We start from the raw sequence: 14,519 nt of genomic DNA on the forward strand, positions 1-14,519 counted from the left end.
ATGTTGAGTGTTCTTAGCTATGCAAATCAAGTGCAAATTTACTGTTCCGTACCCGAAAAAACCTAACAATTGGCGACTATCTTCCAAATAGGCTCAGTTTAGAAAAGGCTTTAAGGAAAAAGTCAATTTATGGAGAGTGTTCTTAGATATGTTTCAAATACTAGTTTACGGTTCCATAGCCGAAAAATTTGTCAGAAGTTTTTTAAATTTTGTAAATTTCACTTATTATTAATATTATATTTCAATTTTATTGAATTGCTAAGAAAAACCATTTCACGAGTGAACTATCTTACTTCATCGAAAGATTCATTACATGAATCAAAGTTATTTATTCCAACATTGTTTTATATAAATTTTAAAAAGTGACGAATTATATTAATTTTTCGAATAATGATAATAATTTACTATCTTATTCGTTGACAACGTATATCTTCGTCATCATCATCTTCTACTTCTTCTTGAAGATGGTCTAGCTCGAGGAGGTTTAGTTAGTAATGTGGTGTATGGTTTTATGAAAACGATTGAGTATAATAATAATAATATAGAATGGAATGGAATGGAAAGGTGATGGTACTTCTTTTTCTATATATATATAGTACCACACTAAAGTAATACCAATAAGAAGAAATAAGGCCCCATGTGTCTGTCATACACAAATGCTGTACCGAGTTTGGTTCCAACTGCTCAAGTAGTTTTATTAAAATGACTAATGGTTTCTTATGGCGCGGATTGTTACCATAGTAACCAAACACATATTGCATTATTATTTGATATTTTCATGTACAGTGACTAACAAACTGTTTTTCTATTTTTCACAATGAAAATAGGGAATATTCATGAAATTTAAATTTGGTTCAAATTTTTTTTATTTTCTGGATATTTGAACTAAACCATTAAGTAATTAATGTCTTTTTAGTTACTTAAAAGTAATTAATAAAAGTACAAATTCAGTGAGAGAAATTCAATTTTCTAAAACGGAAATTCAAATTTTAAAACGACCGTGACGTCATAGTATGTGGCCTTTCCAAAGAGGTCATATATAATGTTATTAGTTCTATGGGCTTGTCAGACTTGTTGACATATGTATGGTATTAATTACTTATATTTTGTATGATATTACCATGGATATATACTATCATTATAACATCCGTGCGTATTAAACCTGTAATAAACAGTACATTGAACTGTCAAAAACTGATAGATCACATATTAATACGTCATCAACATAGAGCCCCAAAAGGACTGCGTTTAAACAAACAGTATTTATATTTTTTACTATGTTATAACGGTGTAAACAATGAATTAAAAATATAAAAAAACTACATGAATATTCCCTAATCCTTTTTGAACTTAAAAAGAAAATAATAATTGATTTCAATATTATGGTGGAAATGGTGGGAAATACACATTGAAAGGGTAGAAAAATTAAGTCAATTTAAAAAAATAGATAGCGACCTTTAATTCGTGCATACTGCGTTGCGAGTTGGTCGATCATCTTAAATATTTTTTCTTTAGTATATTTTTTCCTGGCCACACGATATCTTCCTTATTCCTTAATAAAATTCCATGATTTACCCCTCATTTTCAATCTGATCGTGCTGGCTTCTATTTCTAAACGGCATTTATGTAATTCGCATGGAATACTTATGCAGAGCTAGTATCCAGGAACGCCGTGCATATCTGCTGATGCAGGAGTGCTTAATCTTACTTTTACAAATAAGAACATTTTTCCAACATGATTCCTGGTGGGTCATTTTACCCGAAAAATTGAAGTAGGCCTGTAGCCTATGAGGAACATTTTTATGTGGGTGTTGAAAAAATTTTTAAATGTGAAAGCCCATTTAAGTTTTGAATATTTAAAAATAAATTTTGTATATAAACAGACTTCACACTTAACTAATCATTAATAAATAAATTATTATATTATACTTATTATAAATATGATATGATATGATACTGCCTGCTCATTAGTGAAGAAAACAAACAGTTGATTACTAATTAAAATTGTATTGACAAAGTAATTAAAATATAATATGAAAACATATTACTAGTCACTGATTATACCAACCAGATGAGAGTGGTATTATATATTATAAAGGCCAAACAATACCAGATGGCGCATCACTAGAGAGAGTACTACACGACAGATGTTACACTGTAAATACTACGACTTCCCTATATAATACACAATCAAGGAAAATATATCGGATAATTAAGAATTTTTTGGAAATACTTTTGACGAAAAATTAAAAAAAAATATAAAAATTTCATTTGTATTATTTAAAGCTAGCTGCGTCCCCCGGTGCTATCCGAGATAAAAAGAGATTTTGAGATTTTTTATCGTTATCTGTGTAAATTAATTAATTCTTTCTTGAGAAAAATGCGATACAAATTTATTTCACGAATTTTCACGAAACTCTTTAGAGGATACAAGAACACGATTCCTGTATCCTATCTCATAGGAAGGGTGCATTTTTCTGGGATAAAAATTAGCTTATGTCATTTTCTGATCCCTAAACTACCACTACCTATGTAAAAAATCAAGTCGATCGTTTGCTCTATGAACAATTAAAACACATCTATCCCACAGGAACCATACATTTTACGCGGATAAAAAGCCTATGTGCTATTCCAGACTATAATCTATCTCTATGCTAAATTTCATCAAAATCCGTTCGGTATTATAATATATACCAGAATAATCAAAGTGGGTTTCAAGAATATAAAGAAAAATCGGAAATCATTTTTTATCACCGATTTGGATAAAGAACATTTTCTAGAGTATTTTTGGCCCAAAACAAAGTAAAATTGGAACCAGTTGACGATTGAAAGAGTAACTTTTTAAAAATCGACTACAATGGTATCCCTTGGGAGATTTTTCCACTCGATAGCTAAAAATAAGGACCCAATAAATTTAAATATCTCAAATATTACTACTTCACACAACAGTTAATTAAATACGATTTCTGTACTTTTAGGGTTAAAATGTTTTTGAAAATTTTTCGATTTTTTCTGTTTCCGATTTCAATTAAAGACATTTTTTTGGAGTAATTATGACCCAAAAAATACAAAAATTAGGTCTCTTTGTGGAGCAGCTTCGGAGTTATATCCTAGACTCGTAGGCAAAAGACAATATTCCCGGGCAAAATCGGTTCGACATCTCAGAAACTCGTAGGCAAACGCAATTTTTGGTTTATAGAGCCACACATATTCGATTTCTTTGGCCGTTAGTGTATATTATAGGATATTAGCCCAGTCATATTAGGTAAAAAAAGGGGTCAACCTCGGAATGAAAGATAATAAGCTGCAAATTGGTATGAACCTTTGTTTTGTCATTCTAAATGTTGTCTCAAAAGTCACAATCGTTATCGTGTCCGCGTCTCAAGATATTCAAGGTCAAAGGTCACAAAAATCGGTTTTTCGCGAATATCTGGCTTCCTATCGGTTAAATGAGATTTGCATTTATTATAAAAGTTGTAGGCTATAAAATTCCCTACAACTTTTGTTTAAACTTTTTTTTCATACGACCAACCGTTTTGAAGGTAGAGCGCGAAGAGTGCACATCGTACAGTCATATACGGCCTAATGCAAGGTCAAGCGTGAGTTATGGTTATCAGTACGTTATAAAGTCAATTATTTACTTGGAAATTATAATTATTAAACAATGCCTATTATTTATGTACTAACTATTAATTATTTATATTTAATTAAAGTAAGTAACTTGATTATTTATATATAATTATTCATATTTAACTATTTAAGTATAAAATATTATTAATTCTGGATTATATATTTTAGTTTTATTTTAAGTTAACACGACATTATATATCTTTTCTTTAAAACGCGTAAATTTCTCAATACTTATATACCTGGAAATACTTGTCCCTACCCTATGCCCATTTCTATTCATTGCCGGGACAGATGTTCTATAGTATTCAAGGCCACTCTCTCCACTTTGTATGAGTCAAGATTATTCGTTAGTTTGAAATTGTACCGTTGCAACTACGGACGTACGGTTTTAAGAGCTATGGCTGATTTGTGTTTTATATGTGATAAGAAACTTTCAGAAGGTGTTTCTGTGAATGTCGTACGTGGTTTAAAAACTTTAAAAACTGCAAGTATTGAAAGAAATGATGGACATATAGACTATTTAAATACTTTAAGTTCTGTAAATGTGCATTCCGAGTGTCGAAAAGTGTACACGAGTAAAAATGTTATTATTGCATCAAAACGACGCACAGATGAGAGTGAACCTTCAACGTCAAGTGCACCTCGCAAAAAACGAAATGAAGTCTTTGATTTTGGAAAGTTATGCTTATTTTGTGGCCAAGAAGCTGATGAAATAGCAGAAAAGAAAAAAAAATTAAAGTATAGACGGACAATAAGTAATGTAAGTACTCTTGCATTCAAAGACAACGTAATTAAGAGAGCAGAAGAACGAAACGATTCCTTAGGAGAATTAGTAAAGGAACGTATATATTACGAGTATGATTTGATCGCTGCTGAAGCAAAGTATCATACTATTTGCTATACCAACTTTTTAACCCGAGTACCATCTGCAGATAAAATGCCTCGCCAAGATGATCAAGTCACTCAAGCAATGAAGGAGATTTTTTGTTATATAGAAAATAATGAAGATTCTCAATTTACTTTGAAAGAACTTAAAGATGTCCCTACGGAATACATACCTGACGATAAGACAATTATTACAAAATTACAACAAAAGTATTTAACTGATATAATAATCACAAAAAAAATTGGATCATTTACAATTATATCTTTCCGTGATACACAGCTTAACGTATTATCAAAAGCTTGGTACGAAAATAAAAAAAGTACTCCTGTAGAAGAACGTCTACGGATTGTAGAAGCTGCTGCGGCTATTATTAGGGAAGACATCAGATCATCTGTAGTTGAAACAAAAACGTATCCACCTCCGAATAAAATGCTAGATTGTATTAATGAAGAAATACCAAAAACATTATCACATTTTTTGGAAGAAATGATATTAAAAAATAGAAAAGGACAAGTAGATCATTTAAAAACGAAATGCACATCTATTAGCCACGCAATAATGGCTTCGATACGAGAACGTTCATTTTCATCACAGCTACTGTTGGGCCTTTCCGTATTTCTTCACAGAAGATATGGGTCTAAAAAATTGTTGGATGTTTTATCATCTTTAGGATTTGCTGCATCATATAGTAATACCATACAGTATGAAGTTTCATCAGTTTACCATCCACAACCTCGTATTTTACCATCAGAGTCTGGTGCGTTGGTACAATATGTTGGAGACAATGCAGATATTAATGTCAGTACTCTTGACGGTAATAATACTCTTCACGTTATGGGAATGATAAAAATAATTACTCCGAAAGATGCTGTAATTTATGATGATCGCATAAAAAAATGTACAACTAAACCGAGTGCAAAAGAGTTAGCAGCAATATCACATGTATCTCTTTTAGCATATGAAAAGCCAGTTGTACCTGGGTACAGCAAGATTCAAGTCCAAAATCTACATGATGATCAAGTACTGATTGAAAAAAAATTTAATGCAGTTGATTTGTTGTGGTTATACGGAAAATGGAAGAATCTTTCACCGTTGCCAGGGTGGAATGGCTATCTTCAACAACTTACGAAAAATAATCAAAATTTTTCAAATTCTCAGGTTATATTTCTACCTTTCATTGATCATCCTGCCAGTAATTTAGACACAATTTATACAACTTTACATAGTGCTATAAATATTGCCAAGTCACATCAACAAAAAACGTGCATAATTACATTTGATCAGCCCCTGTACTCAAAAGCACGTGAAATGGTTGCTGCGTCAGATGCAAACTCAGACTTGTCTAAAACAGTTGTCAAACTTGGAGGATTTCATATGCTCATGTCTTTTCTTGGATGCATAGGACATGTAATGGACGGTAGTGGTCTCAAGGAAGCTTTAAGTAAAATATATGCTACAAATTCGGTCGACAAAATGTTGAATGGTCACGCTTATGCAAGAAGTATCAGAGGCCATATATTATTACGACTTGCATTATCAATAAAGATTTTTGAAGAGATGAAAATTGAAAATTGTGTGTTAGATGAGTTAATTGAACAGATAACTAGTCGCGATGTTTCCTACGAAGATGTTGAAGGATGTACGAGCAGCTCCAACTCGTTAATTGATCAATTTCAGGATAAACTAAAAGAATTAAAAGCTCGAGGTCCCACGGCACAGTTATGGGTGCAATATTTTGAAATGGTATCAATAGCCCTAGATTTCATTCGCGCTGAAAGGCTGGGACTTTTTCAAGAACATTTGGATGCAGTGCGAAAAATGCTGCCCTATTTTCATGCTGGTGGTCATTTCCTATATGCGAAATCAGCTCATTTGTATCTTCAAGATATGTTAAAACTTGAGGAGACAATGGATCAACAGGCTTTTGAGAACTTTAAAAACGGATTCTTTACTGTAAAACGAACAGAAAAATTCAATTCTGGTACATGGACAGACATGGTAATCGAGCAAAGTCTGATGAAATCTATGAAGACAGAAGGAGGAGTATCTCGAGGCCGAAGTACACAAGAAAGTGTTCTATGTAAGTGGGTATATGCTATGTATGCCACGAATACAATTTGTGAAGAAATTGAACGGTTTTGTAACATTTCTTTCGATTCTGTGGACCAACATGTTGATGCTAGAGATTCACGAATAAAAAGGGATGATACTGATGTAAATGAACTGGTTGGTTGGTTTACGCTTCATAATCCCTTTCCAAATACGAATCAGTTGGTATCCTTAGCTTCAGGAATCGTTGGAAATGACCAAATTAATTGTCACCGAGCCCATGAAATCGGATTGCAATCTATGGTAAAGATAACTGGTTTGAACTTCAACGAAATAAAGTTAAAACGCGTCGATAAGGTTTTACCGCTTTCAGCCATTAACAAATCTGTCAAAATTAATGATTGTAAAGTTTCTATAGATCCAATGTTACTTTTCCAGAGAATAACTGTAAGCAAAAAATTTGAAAGTAATTTACAAGAATATCTTCAGTATGAACTAAGCCCGTATCCGACATCTTTATTTGATAGTAATGGCATGAGAAAAACCACGAAAGCAACATTATATGACAATATGATGCCTGTCGTTATCGATCTTGATGAAAATAATGTAACATACATCATCGATGGTGGATTTCTTCTGCATCGCGTCGTATGGAGCAAAGACGATACTTTCTCTATTATTTTAAATAAGTACATTAAATATTTACAAACACATTATGGCTCAGCAATTGTTGTTGTATTTGACGGATATTCGGACTATAGTAAAAATATTAAAGCACTGGAACAACAAAGAAGAACTGCTGCACTTTCAAAATCATATGAAGTTTGTTTTGACGAAACAATGGTTGTGCCAATCAGTCAAGAAAAATTTTTATCAAATCGGTCTAATAAAAAAAAATTTATCGACATGCTTGTTGAAAAATTTAAAACTGTTAATATCACAACAAAACAAGCCAGAGATGATGCTGATGTTCTCATCATTGACACAGCTATTGCCTTATCAGAACATCAAAAGACTGCTGTCATCATAGGAGAAGATATCGATTTGCTCGTTATTTTAATTGGACGTACTCAGTCACATCATCAGGAAATTTTTTTGAAAAAAGTTGGCAAAGGCAATGTCAAAACACAAATATATTCTACTAAAAGTTTTGACCAATATCCTCGTACTAAAAAGCACATTTTATTTTTACACGCATTCAGTGGCTGTGACACGACTTCTGCGCTATTTAAAAAAGGAAAAAAAACTGTTACTAGAGCATTGGAAAAAATTCCTGATTTAGATAAAATGGTGGAAGTATTTCAACAAGAAAACTGCCCAAAACAAACATTATTAGAAAATGGAGTGCGCATCTTGTTGGCATTATATAATGCTCCAAAATCTGAGGACAACATTGATCATTTCCGCTACACGCAATTCATCAAATTTACAAAACTAAATAAACCTGTACAACTGTCAACACTTCCACCAACAAGTGTAGCAGCTCATCAACACATAAAACGTGTCTACTACCAGATTCAAACGTGGTTAGGGAAGGACTTAGAACCTCAAGAATGGGGCTGGATGCTTGAAAATGAAATCCTGGAGCCCATACGAACGTTATTACCTCCAGCACCAGCCGAACTACTAAACGTAATATTTTGCAATTGCAAAAATGGTTGTGGTTCCCGCTGTGGATGCAGAAAATCAGGGCTACAATGTTCTTTAGCTTGCGGCCAGTGCAACGGACAAGCTTGCCTCAATGCTTCACTGTATCCAAGTAATCCCGATGAAGAAAATACATATGATCCCGATATTCTGGAAGGTTTGGAGATGAACATGACAGATAATGAGGATGATGACAATGAATTGAACATTTTTGAGCGACAAGAAGAAGAAGACGACGAACAAGAAGAAGATAATTAGCTTCCATTTCCAATTTCATTACAATTAAAATCAACAAAGATACTTTTGATATTTGAACTCACATTTTGATAAATGTATATTATGCCGTATTTAATAATAAATAAAAATATGTGTAAAATATATACTCTTACTATCATTTTAACTTAAAATAAAACTAAAATATATAATCCAGAATTAATAATATTTTATACTTAAATAGTTAAATATGAATAATTATATATAAATAATCAAGTTACTTACTTTAATTAAATATAAATAATTAATAGTTAGTACATAAATAATAGGCATTGTTTAATATTTATAATTTCCAAGTAAATAATTGACTTTATAACGTACTGATAACCATAACTCACGCTTGACCTTGCATTAGGCCGTACATGACTGTACGATGTGCACTCTTCGCGCTCTACCTTCAAAACGGTTGGTCGTATGAAAAAAAAGTTTAAACAAAAGTTGTAGGGAATTTTATAGCCTACAACTTTTATAATAAATGCAAATCTCATTTAACCGATAGGAAGCCAGATATTCGCGAAAAACCGATTTTTGTGACCTTTGACCTTGAATATCTTGAGACGCGGACACGATAACGATTGTGACTTTTGAGACAACATTTAGAATGACAAAACAAAGGTTCATACCAATTTGCAGCTTATTATCTTTCATTCCGAGGTGAAAGCCCTAATATGACTGGGCTATATGTACATAATATCATAACATATAATACCATATAGTATGTAGTATACATAGACATAGGGGATTCCCCCGCACTCTAAAATATTGTGTTTACTATGTTTATATACAAAAACTTATATTTATCTATATCTATGTGTTTGTACTTATAACACATGCACACAATGGTACACACACTAAATAGATATGCACAGGGTGTTACAGGAATGTAAGTAATGACCATACCATATAGGTATCGGCAAAATATACAGTTGAACCTGGATAAACTATGAATTGGATAACTAAGTAAACTGTATATATTCATGGATGTATCCAGCTTTTTGTTTAAGTTGTGATTGGCTGGTGTAATGCATGGTATATGCATGAAGAAGGTGCACTCAGCCTCTAAATATAATTGAGGAGCTTATAAATGAAATTATCAACGGTAAAGGTGGTGAAACACATATATGGTATCGCAATGGGCCCTATGGTCTAAGTGTGTCTCTCGTGAGCAGCCAATAGTAACTGATAACCGACATACATTTTTAACCGGAAATGGTAAAACTAACGAGTTATTATGAGTAAAATGCGCTTCTACTGAAAATTGCTCAAATAGTCCCGGTACGCGTCAATATACAATGTCAAATATTCAAATTTTAGACATTTTTGAAGTATTTTTGAAATAGTTATTCAAAAAATATGTTCGATGTGTCGAATTTACTTGCGTGAATTCGAAATTTTTATATTTTTTGAAATAGATATTTGCAAAATTTGTTGTTTGTGTCGACTAATGTTGATTCTACTTTCAGTTTAACCGGAAACTAAATTAAAAGTCTCTATTTTACAAGCTTGTAACTGGTTTTTAAAAGTTCCACACCGATTTAGCTTAAACTTTGCATACACGTTTAGTTTTGATGACAATACATGGTTAGCTATGTGACGTATTGATTTTACCATCGCTTCCACCAAATTTGGTATGCATACCTTTTCTAGTTTTAATAAAAAAAATTTTAATAAAAAAAAAATTTCTAAAAGACAAGCTTTTATTATACCAAAAAGTAGAAAATACTTAATGTTCATGAGTCACCCATACAGGATTTGTGAAAGCTTTCATCATCCTTGATATTTTAAATTGAGAGCCTCCAGCTTTTACAAATCTTCATGTATGAATGACTTATGGTAGGAGAGTTGGTGACAGTTTTTAAGTCATCATTTGAGCAAGGTCGAGAACACATTTTATCGATTGTACTGACCCAATACATGAGTAAGTTACAGGTCTTTCAAGCCGTACGCATTGAAAGGTCTGACCGCAGGGATTATAGAAATACTAGATATACTTATTTTCTCCTTTTAAGTACAATAAAATCTTGCCCTTTAAAAAATATTTAATATTTAAACTTCTATCCAAGACGATACAAAAATAGAGAATATAATACAAAAATATATAAAAATAAAAAAAGTTTTTCATATGCCATTTATATCTTGAACATATTGTACATTTTATACATATATAATGTAATATATACATCTATAATATTATATAATTCGTCAAATTTAATTAATTGCCACAAAAATAATTTCCGTTTTTTATTATAATGCTTTTCAAAATATGTCACATTATTTTAACGTTTGTATGTTATATTAGTGTATATATATATAATCTTTATATATACGTAGGTACACTTCTATATATAAAGAATTTTCTTATATAATATTATTATTATAAGGAAAACATGACAAAAGTTTATAAATGAATTTCCTTAATTTTCAATGTTAAAAACATATGTTGGCCTCAATTCCTGTATTTTATATTTATATTTGTAGGTATATGTATTTGTTTGAGTGTAGTTTTTTTGTTCTTTTAATAAAATTAAAAGATGGTATATATAATTTTAAATTATTATATTCATAAGCCTAACGGGGCTCTAGGTAGGTATGAAAATGCGATTATAAATTGTAGGGGATGTAATTTGTTGGCTTATGAATCTAGTTAGACTTTTTCTTAAACACACAAAATCAAACTAAATTAATTATTGTACGATTTTAAAATATGGTGGAAGCGCTGTGAAGCAGATTTCCAAATAGTTTTAGATATTAATTTTGCTGGTAAAGTTCAATTGTTTTTTGAAGTTTAATGACGTTCCAAGAAAATTACGTTTTCTGAGGGTCAATATTCTCATTAATGTACTTTATAAGCAGGTAAATTTTTAATGTCCTTTACGGTTTTCAATATATTTATTGAGCTGTTAAAGTTTGCGTTTTTAACATATAAATCCTATATTGAAGTGTTTTTTAAAGGTTTAATGTAACAAGGCTAATTTTCCTAAGATTAATTTGGAAAACTAATATTGATTAGTTGAAAGCATGACGAATATTTCCCTATAAAGAAAATTATAACAAGTCTCACTCGCTTTTCTATAAAATACACTTGAATTGATGAAATGAATGACATTTGTGTGTTATTTCTTCTATAAGTGATTTTCTCTAAATCTTTAGGCATCAATATTACAAACCCTTTCTGCTTAGTCCATTAAATATACCTCTTCATGTGAAAGTTTTATAAAGTAAGGTCATTTAACGTATCTGAGCCATTTCATCAAATTGCGGGAAATTTTTTTGTTGATTTTTTGCGAACCTTTTCGGTTTCCGAGAAATACATGACTAACTAGCTTTAAGTTTTAAGCTAAACCACTTTAAATACATTGCAATAACAAGAAAACTACCTACCTATCAGACGCACGTCGTTTTGGTGCAATAATCGACGTTTGCTGTTGTTGTTCGTTTGAGAAGAATATTTCGGATGCTTCACTCGGTGAAAATGTTGGATCGAGTACAATATGATCATGTGTTCGAACATATTGTAAGGTGGACTGAAACAATAAGAAAAACCTGGTGTTAGTCATAAAAAATAAGAAACACGAAAAATCTTAAACAAGAACGAAACAATAATAAAATTAAAAATCTACTAAAGCGCGGCGCAATACCTCCGTATATAAGTTGGAATGATAAACAAATATTAATGAACAAAGAAATTAATTAAAGCTTCCAATTTGAAACACTTTGCCCAAATATTTAAGGTAGTTCACTCGTGAAATGGATTTCTTATTAGAGCTGGGTTAATTTTGATCACAAATTTGAAAAGTATGATCCAAATTTAGTAGGATTACATACTTGGTTTCTCAAAATTGGACAAAATTTGAATGTGATAGGGTAAAATTAAATTTTTTGGATTCTGATGACGTCATAAAGTTAAAAATTCGATTTTTTTCATAACACAGGCAAATTTGATCCGATCTTATTGAAATTTTTTTTGAAACCCACTAATTATGGCTCATTATTTTCAGCTATGATGTCAGTTGTTTGCTAGCTTACCCTTATGTGCCTAATTCCGGGAGCAGGACTCCACATTCTTGAAACCTATTAGAGCTAGAATACAAATTCGAAAAGTGTGACCCAAATTTAGTAGGACTACATACTTGGTTTATCAAAATTGGATAAAATTTGGATGTGATAGAGCAAAATTAAATTTTTTGGATTTTGATGACGTAATAAAGTTAAAAAATTCGATTTTTTTTGATAACACAGGCAAATTTGATCCGATCTTATTGGAATTTTTTTTCAGAATCGACTAATTTTCGGCCATTTTTTTCAGCTGCGATGCCAGTTTTTCGCTAGCTACCTCTTATGTACCTAATTCCGGAACCAGGGATCAACATTCTTGATATCTATTAGAGCTAGGTTTATTTTGAATACAAATTTGAAAAGTGACTCAAATTTAGTTGGACTAAATACTTGGTTTATCAAAATTGGATAAAATTTGCATGTGATGATAGAGCAAAATTAACTTTTTTGGATTCTGATGATCCACTTGGAAATTGTCAAAAATCGAGCTTTCAATCTAGCATTTATTTTACTTCGGAATCACTACATATAGAGGTACAAACTAATACATTTTCTGTATTGAAATTATTGTATGATTTGTGCATTTTCATAATTGTTGTTACTATTGGCAGAAATGTGTTAATAAAATTTGATTTGTTTTTGTTGTTTTTTTCCTGCTTGTTTTTTTGTTTTTTGTTTTTTTTTTTTTTTGTTCGATTTTATGTGAAAAGTTTTCTTTCATACACTAACTACACTATACTACTTACCAGTTACCAGTAGTAGTAATTTTACTCTTCTCTCTCGAAATGTGTGTTTTTGTTGGTAACAGATTTTCTTAAGTATCCATAATATTGGAAAATGTAGTTTTATGTGTATTGGGTATGTATGGGAAATATTGAACAATTTCGATGGAGAGATGGTTTGATTGTAGGCAAGAAATGGGAATTATGAACTTTTTTAAATTATACAATGTGTGTATTTTAATTTTGGGGTATATAGAAGGTATATCGTGTAATAATCACATACAGGTAATACCTTTATAACTGAAATAACCTATATTTTGATCTCTATTAATGGAACCCTCTGTAAATGAGACAGATATTTATTTACATGTGGATATCTGAGACACTGGGTAAGTGGAATACATCTATAAGTGGGACCAATTTGCAAGTCTCTTGATGCCTAACTAGGTTTCACTGTATAAGGTATGTGCGCCTTGTAAGGCTCATTTTTTAAAATATTTAAGGACGTTATATGAAAAGGACAAAAAGAATCACGTTTTGTCATCTTTAAATCGTGTAAATCACGTTAGGGTCATCTTTAAATCGTGTCTACATTCTCATTCAAGGTCTTTTAAAAGTAGGCAGTAACAAGCCTAATTTTCTTAGGAGATTAGTTTGGAAAGCTAATATTCGTTAGTTAAAAGTATGACAAATACATTTAAAGTGATGAAATGAATGGCATTTGCGTGTTATTTCTTCTATAAGTGATTTTCTCTAAATCATTAGGTATTAATATTTCAAAAACTGCGGTATATATCGAAAAATTTTACTCTTAACTTTCGTCTAATTTTCCCACGTTCTAACATAATCCACCCTCAAATTTTAAAACATAAGTCTCAAATATTTCCATACACTCATGAAGTTACAATTTTTTTATCATCAGAGTTGATTGCGATTTTTAGAAGTTCATCTTCTTTTCTGGATATATAAAAGTCGAATATTTTTTTTTTTATTGAAGTATTTTTTTTGATTATGCCTAATGATACGATATACACTCAAGGGGCAGTATGTGTACATATTCTAACGGTTGTAATATCTGTCGTTAACTGTACTCATTAAAATAAGAAGAAAATTCATAACACTATAATCATTTTTAACCCTTCAAGCATAAGTAGATCTTTTGAACCTATACGGTTTTTTGAGTTAAAGACAACATCCTCATTACACTCCTAAAATTATACTCCTAGGACCGGTTTTTATTTATTTATGGGATACAG

The 14,519-nt window shown here is 31.2% G+C and overlaps 1 protein-coding gene across 1 annotated transcript in view; it reads right to left on the reverse strand.

Annotated features, from left to right (window-relative positions):
- The window catches only part of LOC123294823 (protein CBFA2T3), a 95,924-nt gene that overhangs the window by 6,919 nt on the left and 74,486 nt on the right, over positions 1–14,519 (reverse strand). Inside the window, exon 4 of the mRNA XM_044875990.1 lies at positions 11,867–12,009. Coding sequence (XP_044731925.1) covers positions 11,867–12,009 — 143 coding nt within the window. The remainder of the gene's footprint in view (positions 1–11,866; positions 12,010–14,519) is intronic.

Source organism: Chrysoperla carnea, chromosome 1 (genome assembly GCF_905475395.1).
Source record: "Chrysoperla carnea chromosome 1, inChrCarn1.1, whole genome shotgun sequence".
NCBI lineage: Eukaryota > Metazoa > Arthropoda > Insecta > Neuroptera > Chrysopidae > Chrysoperla > Chrysoperla carnea.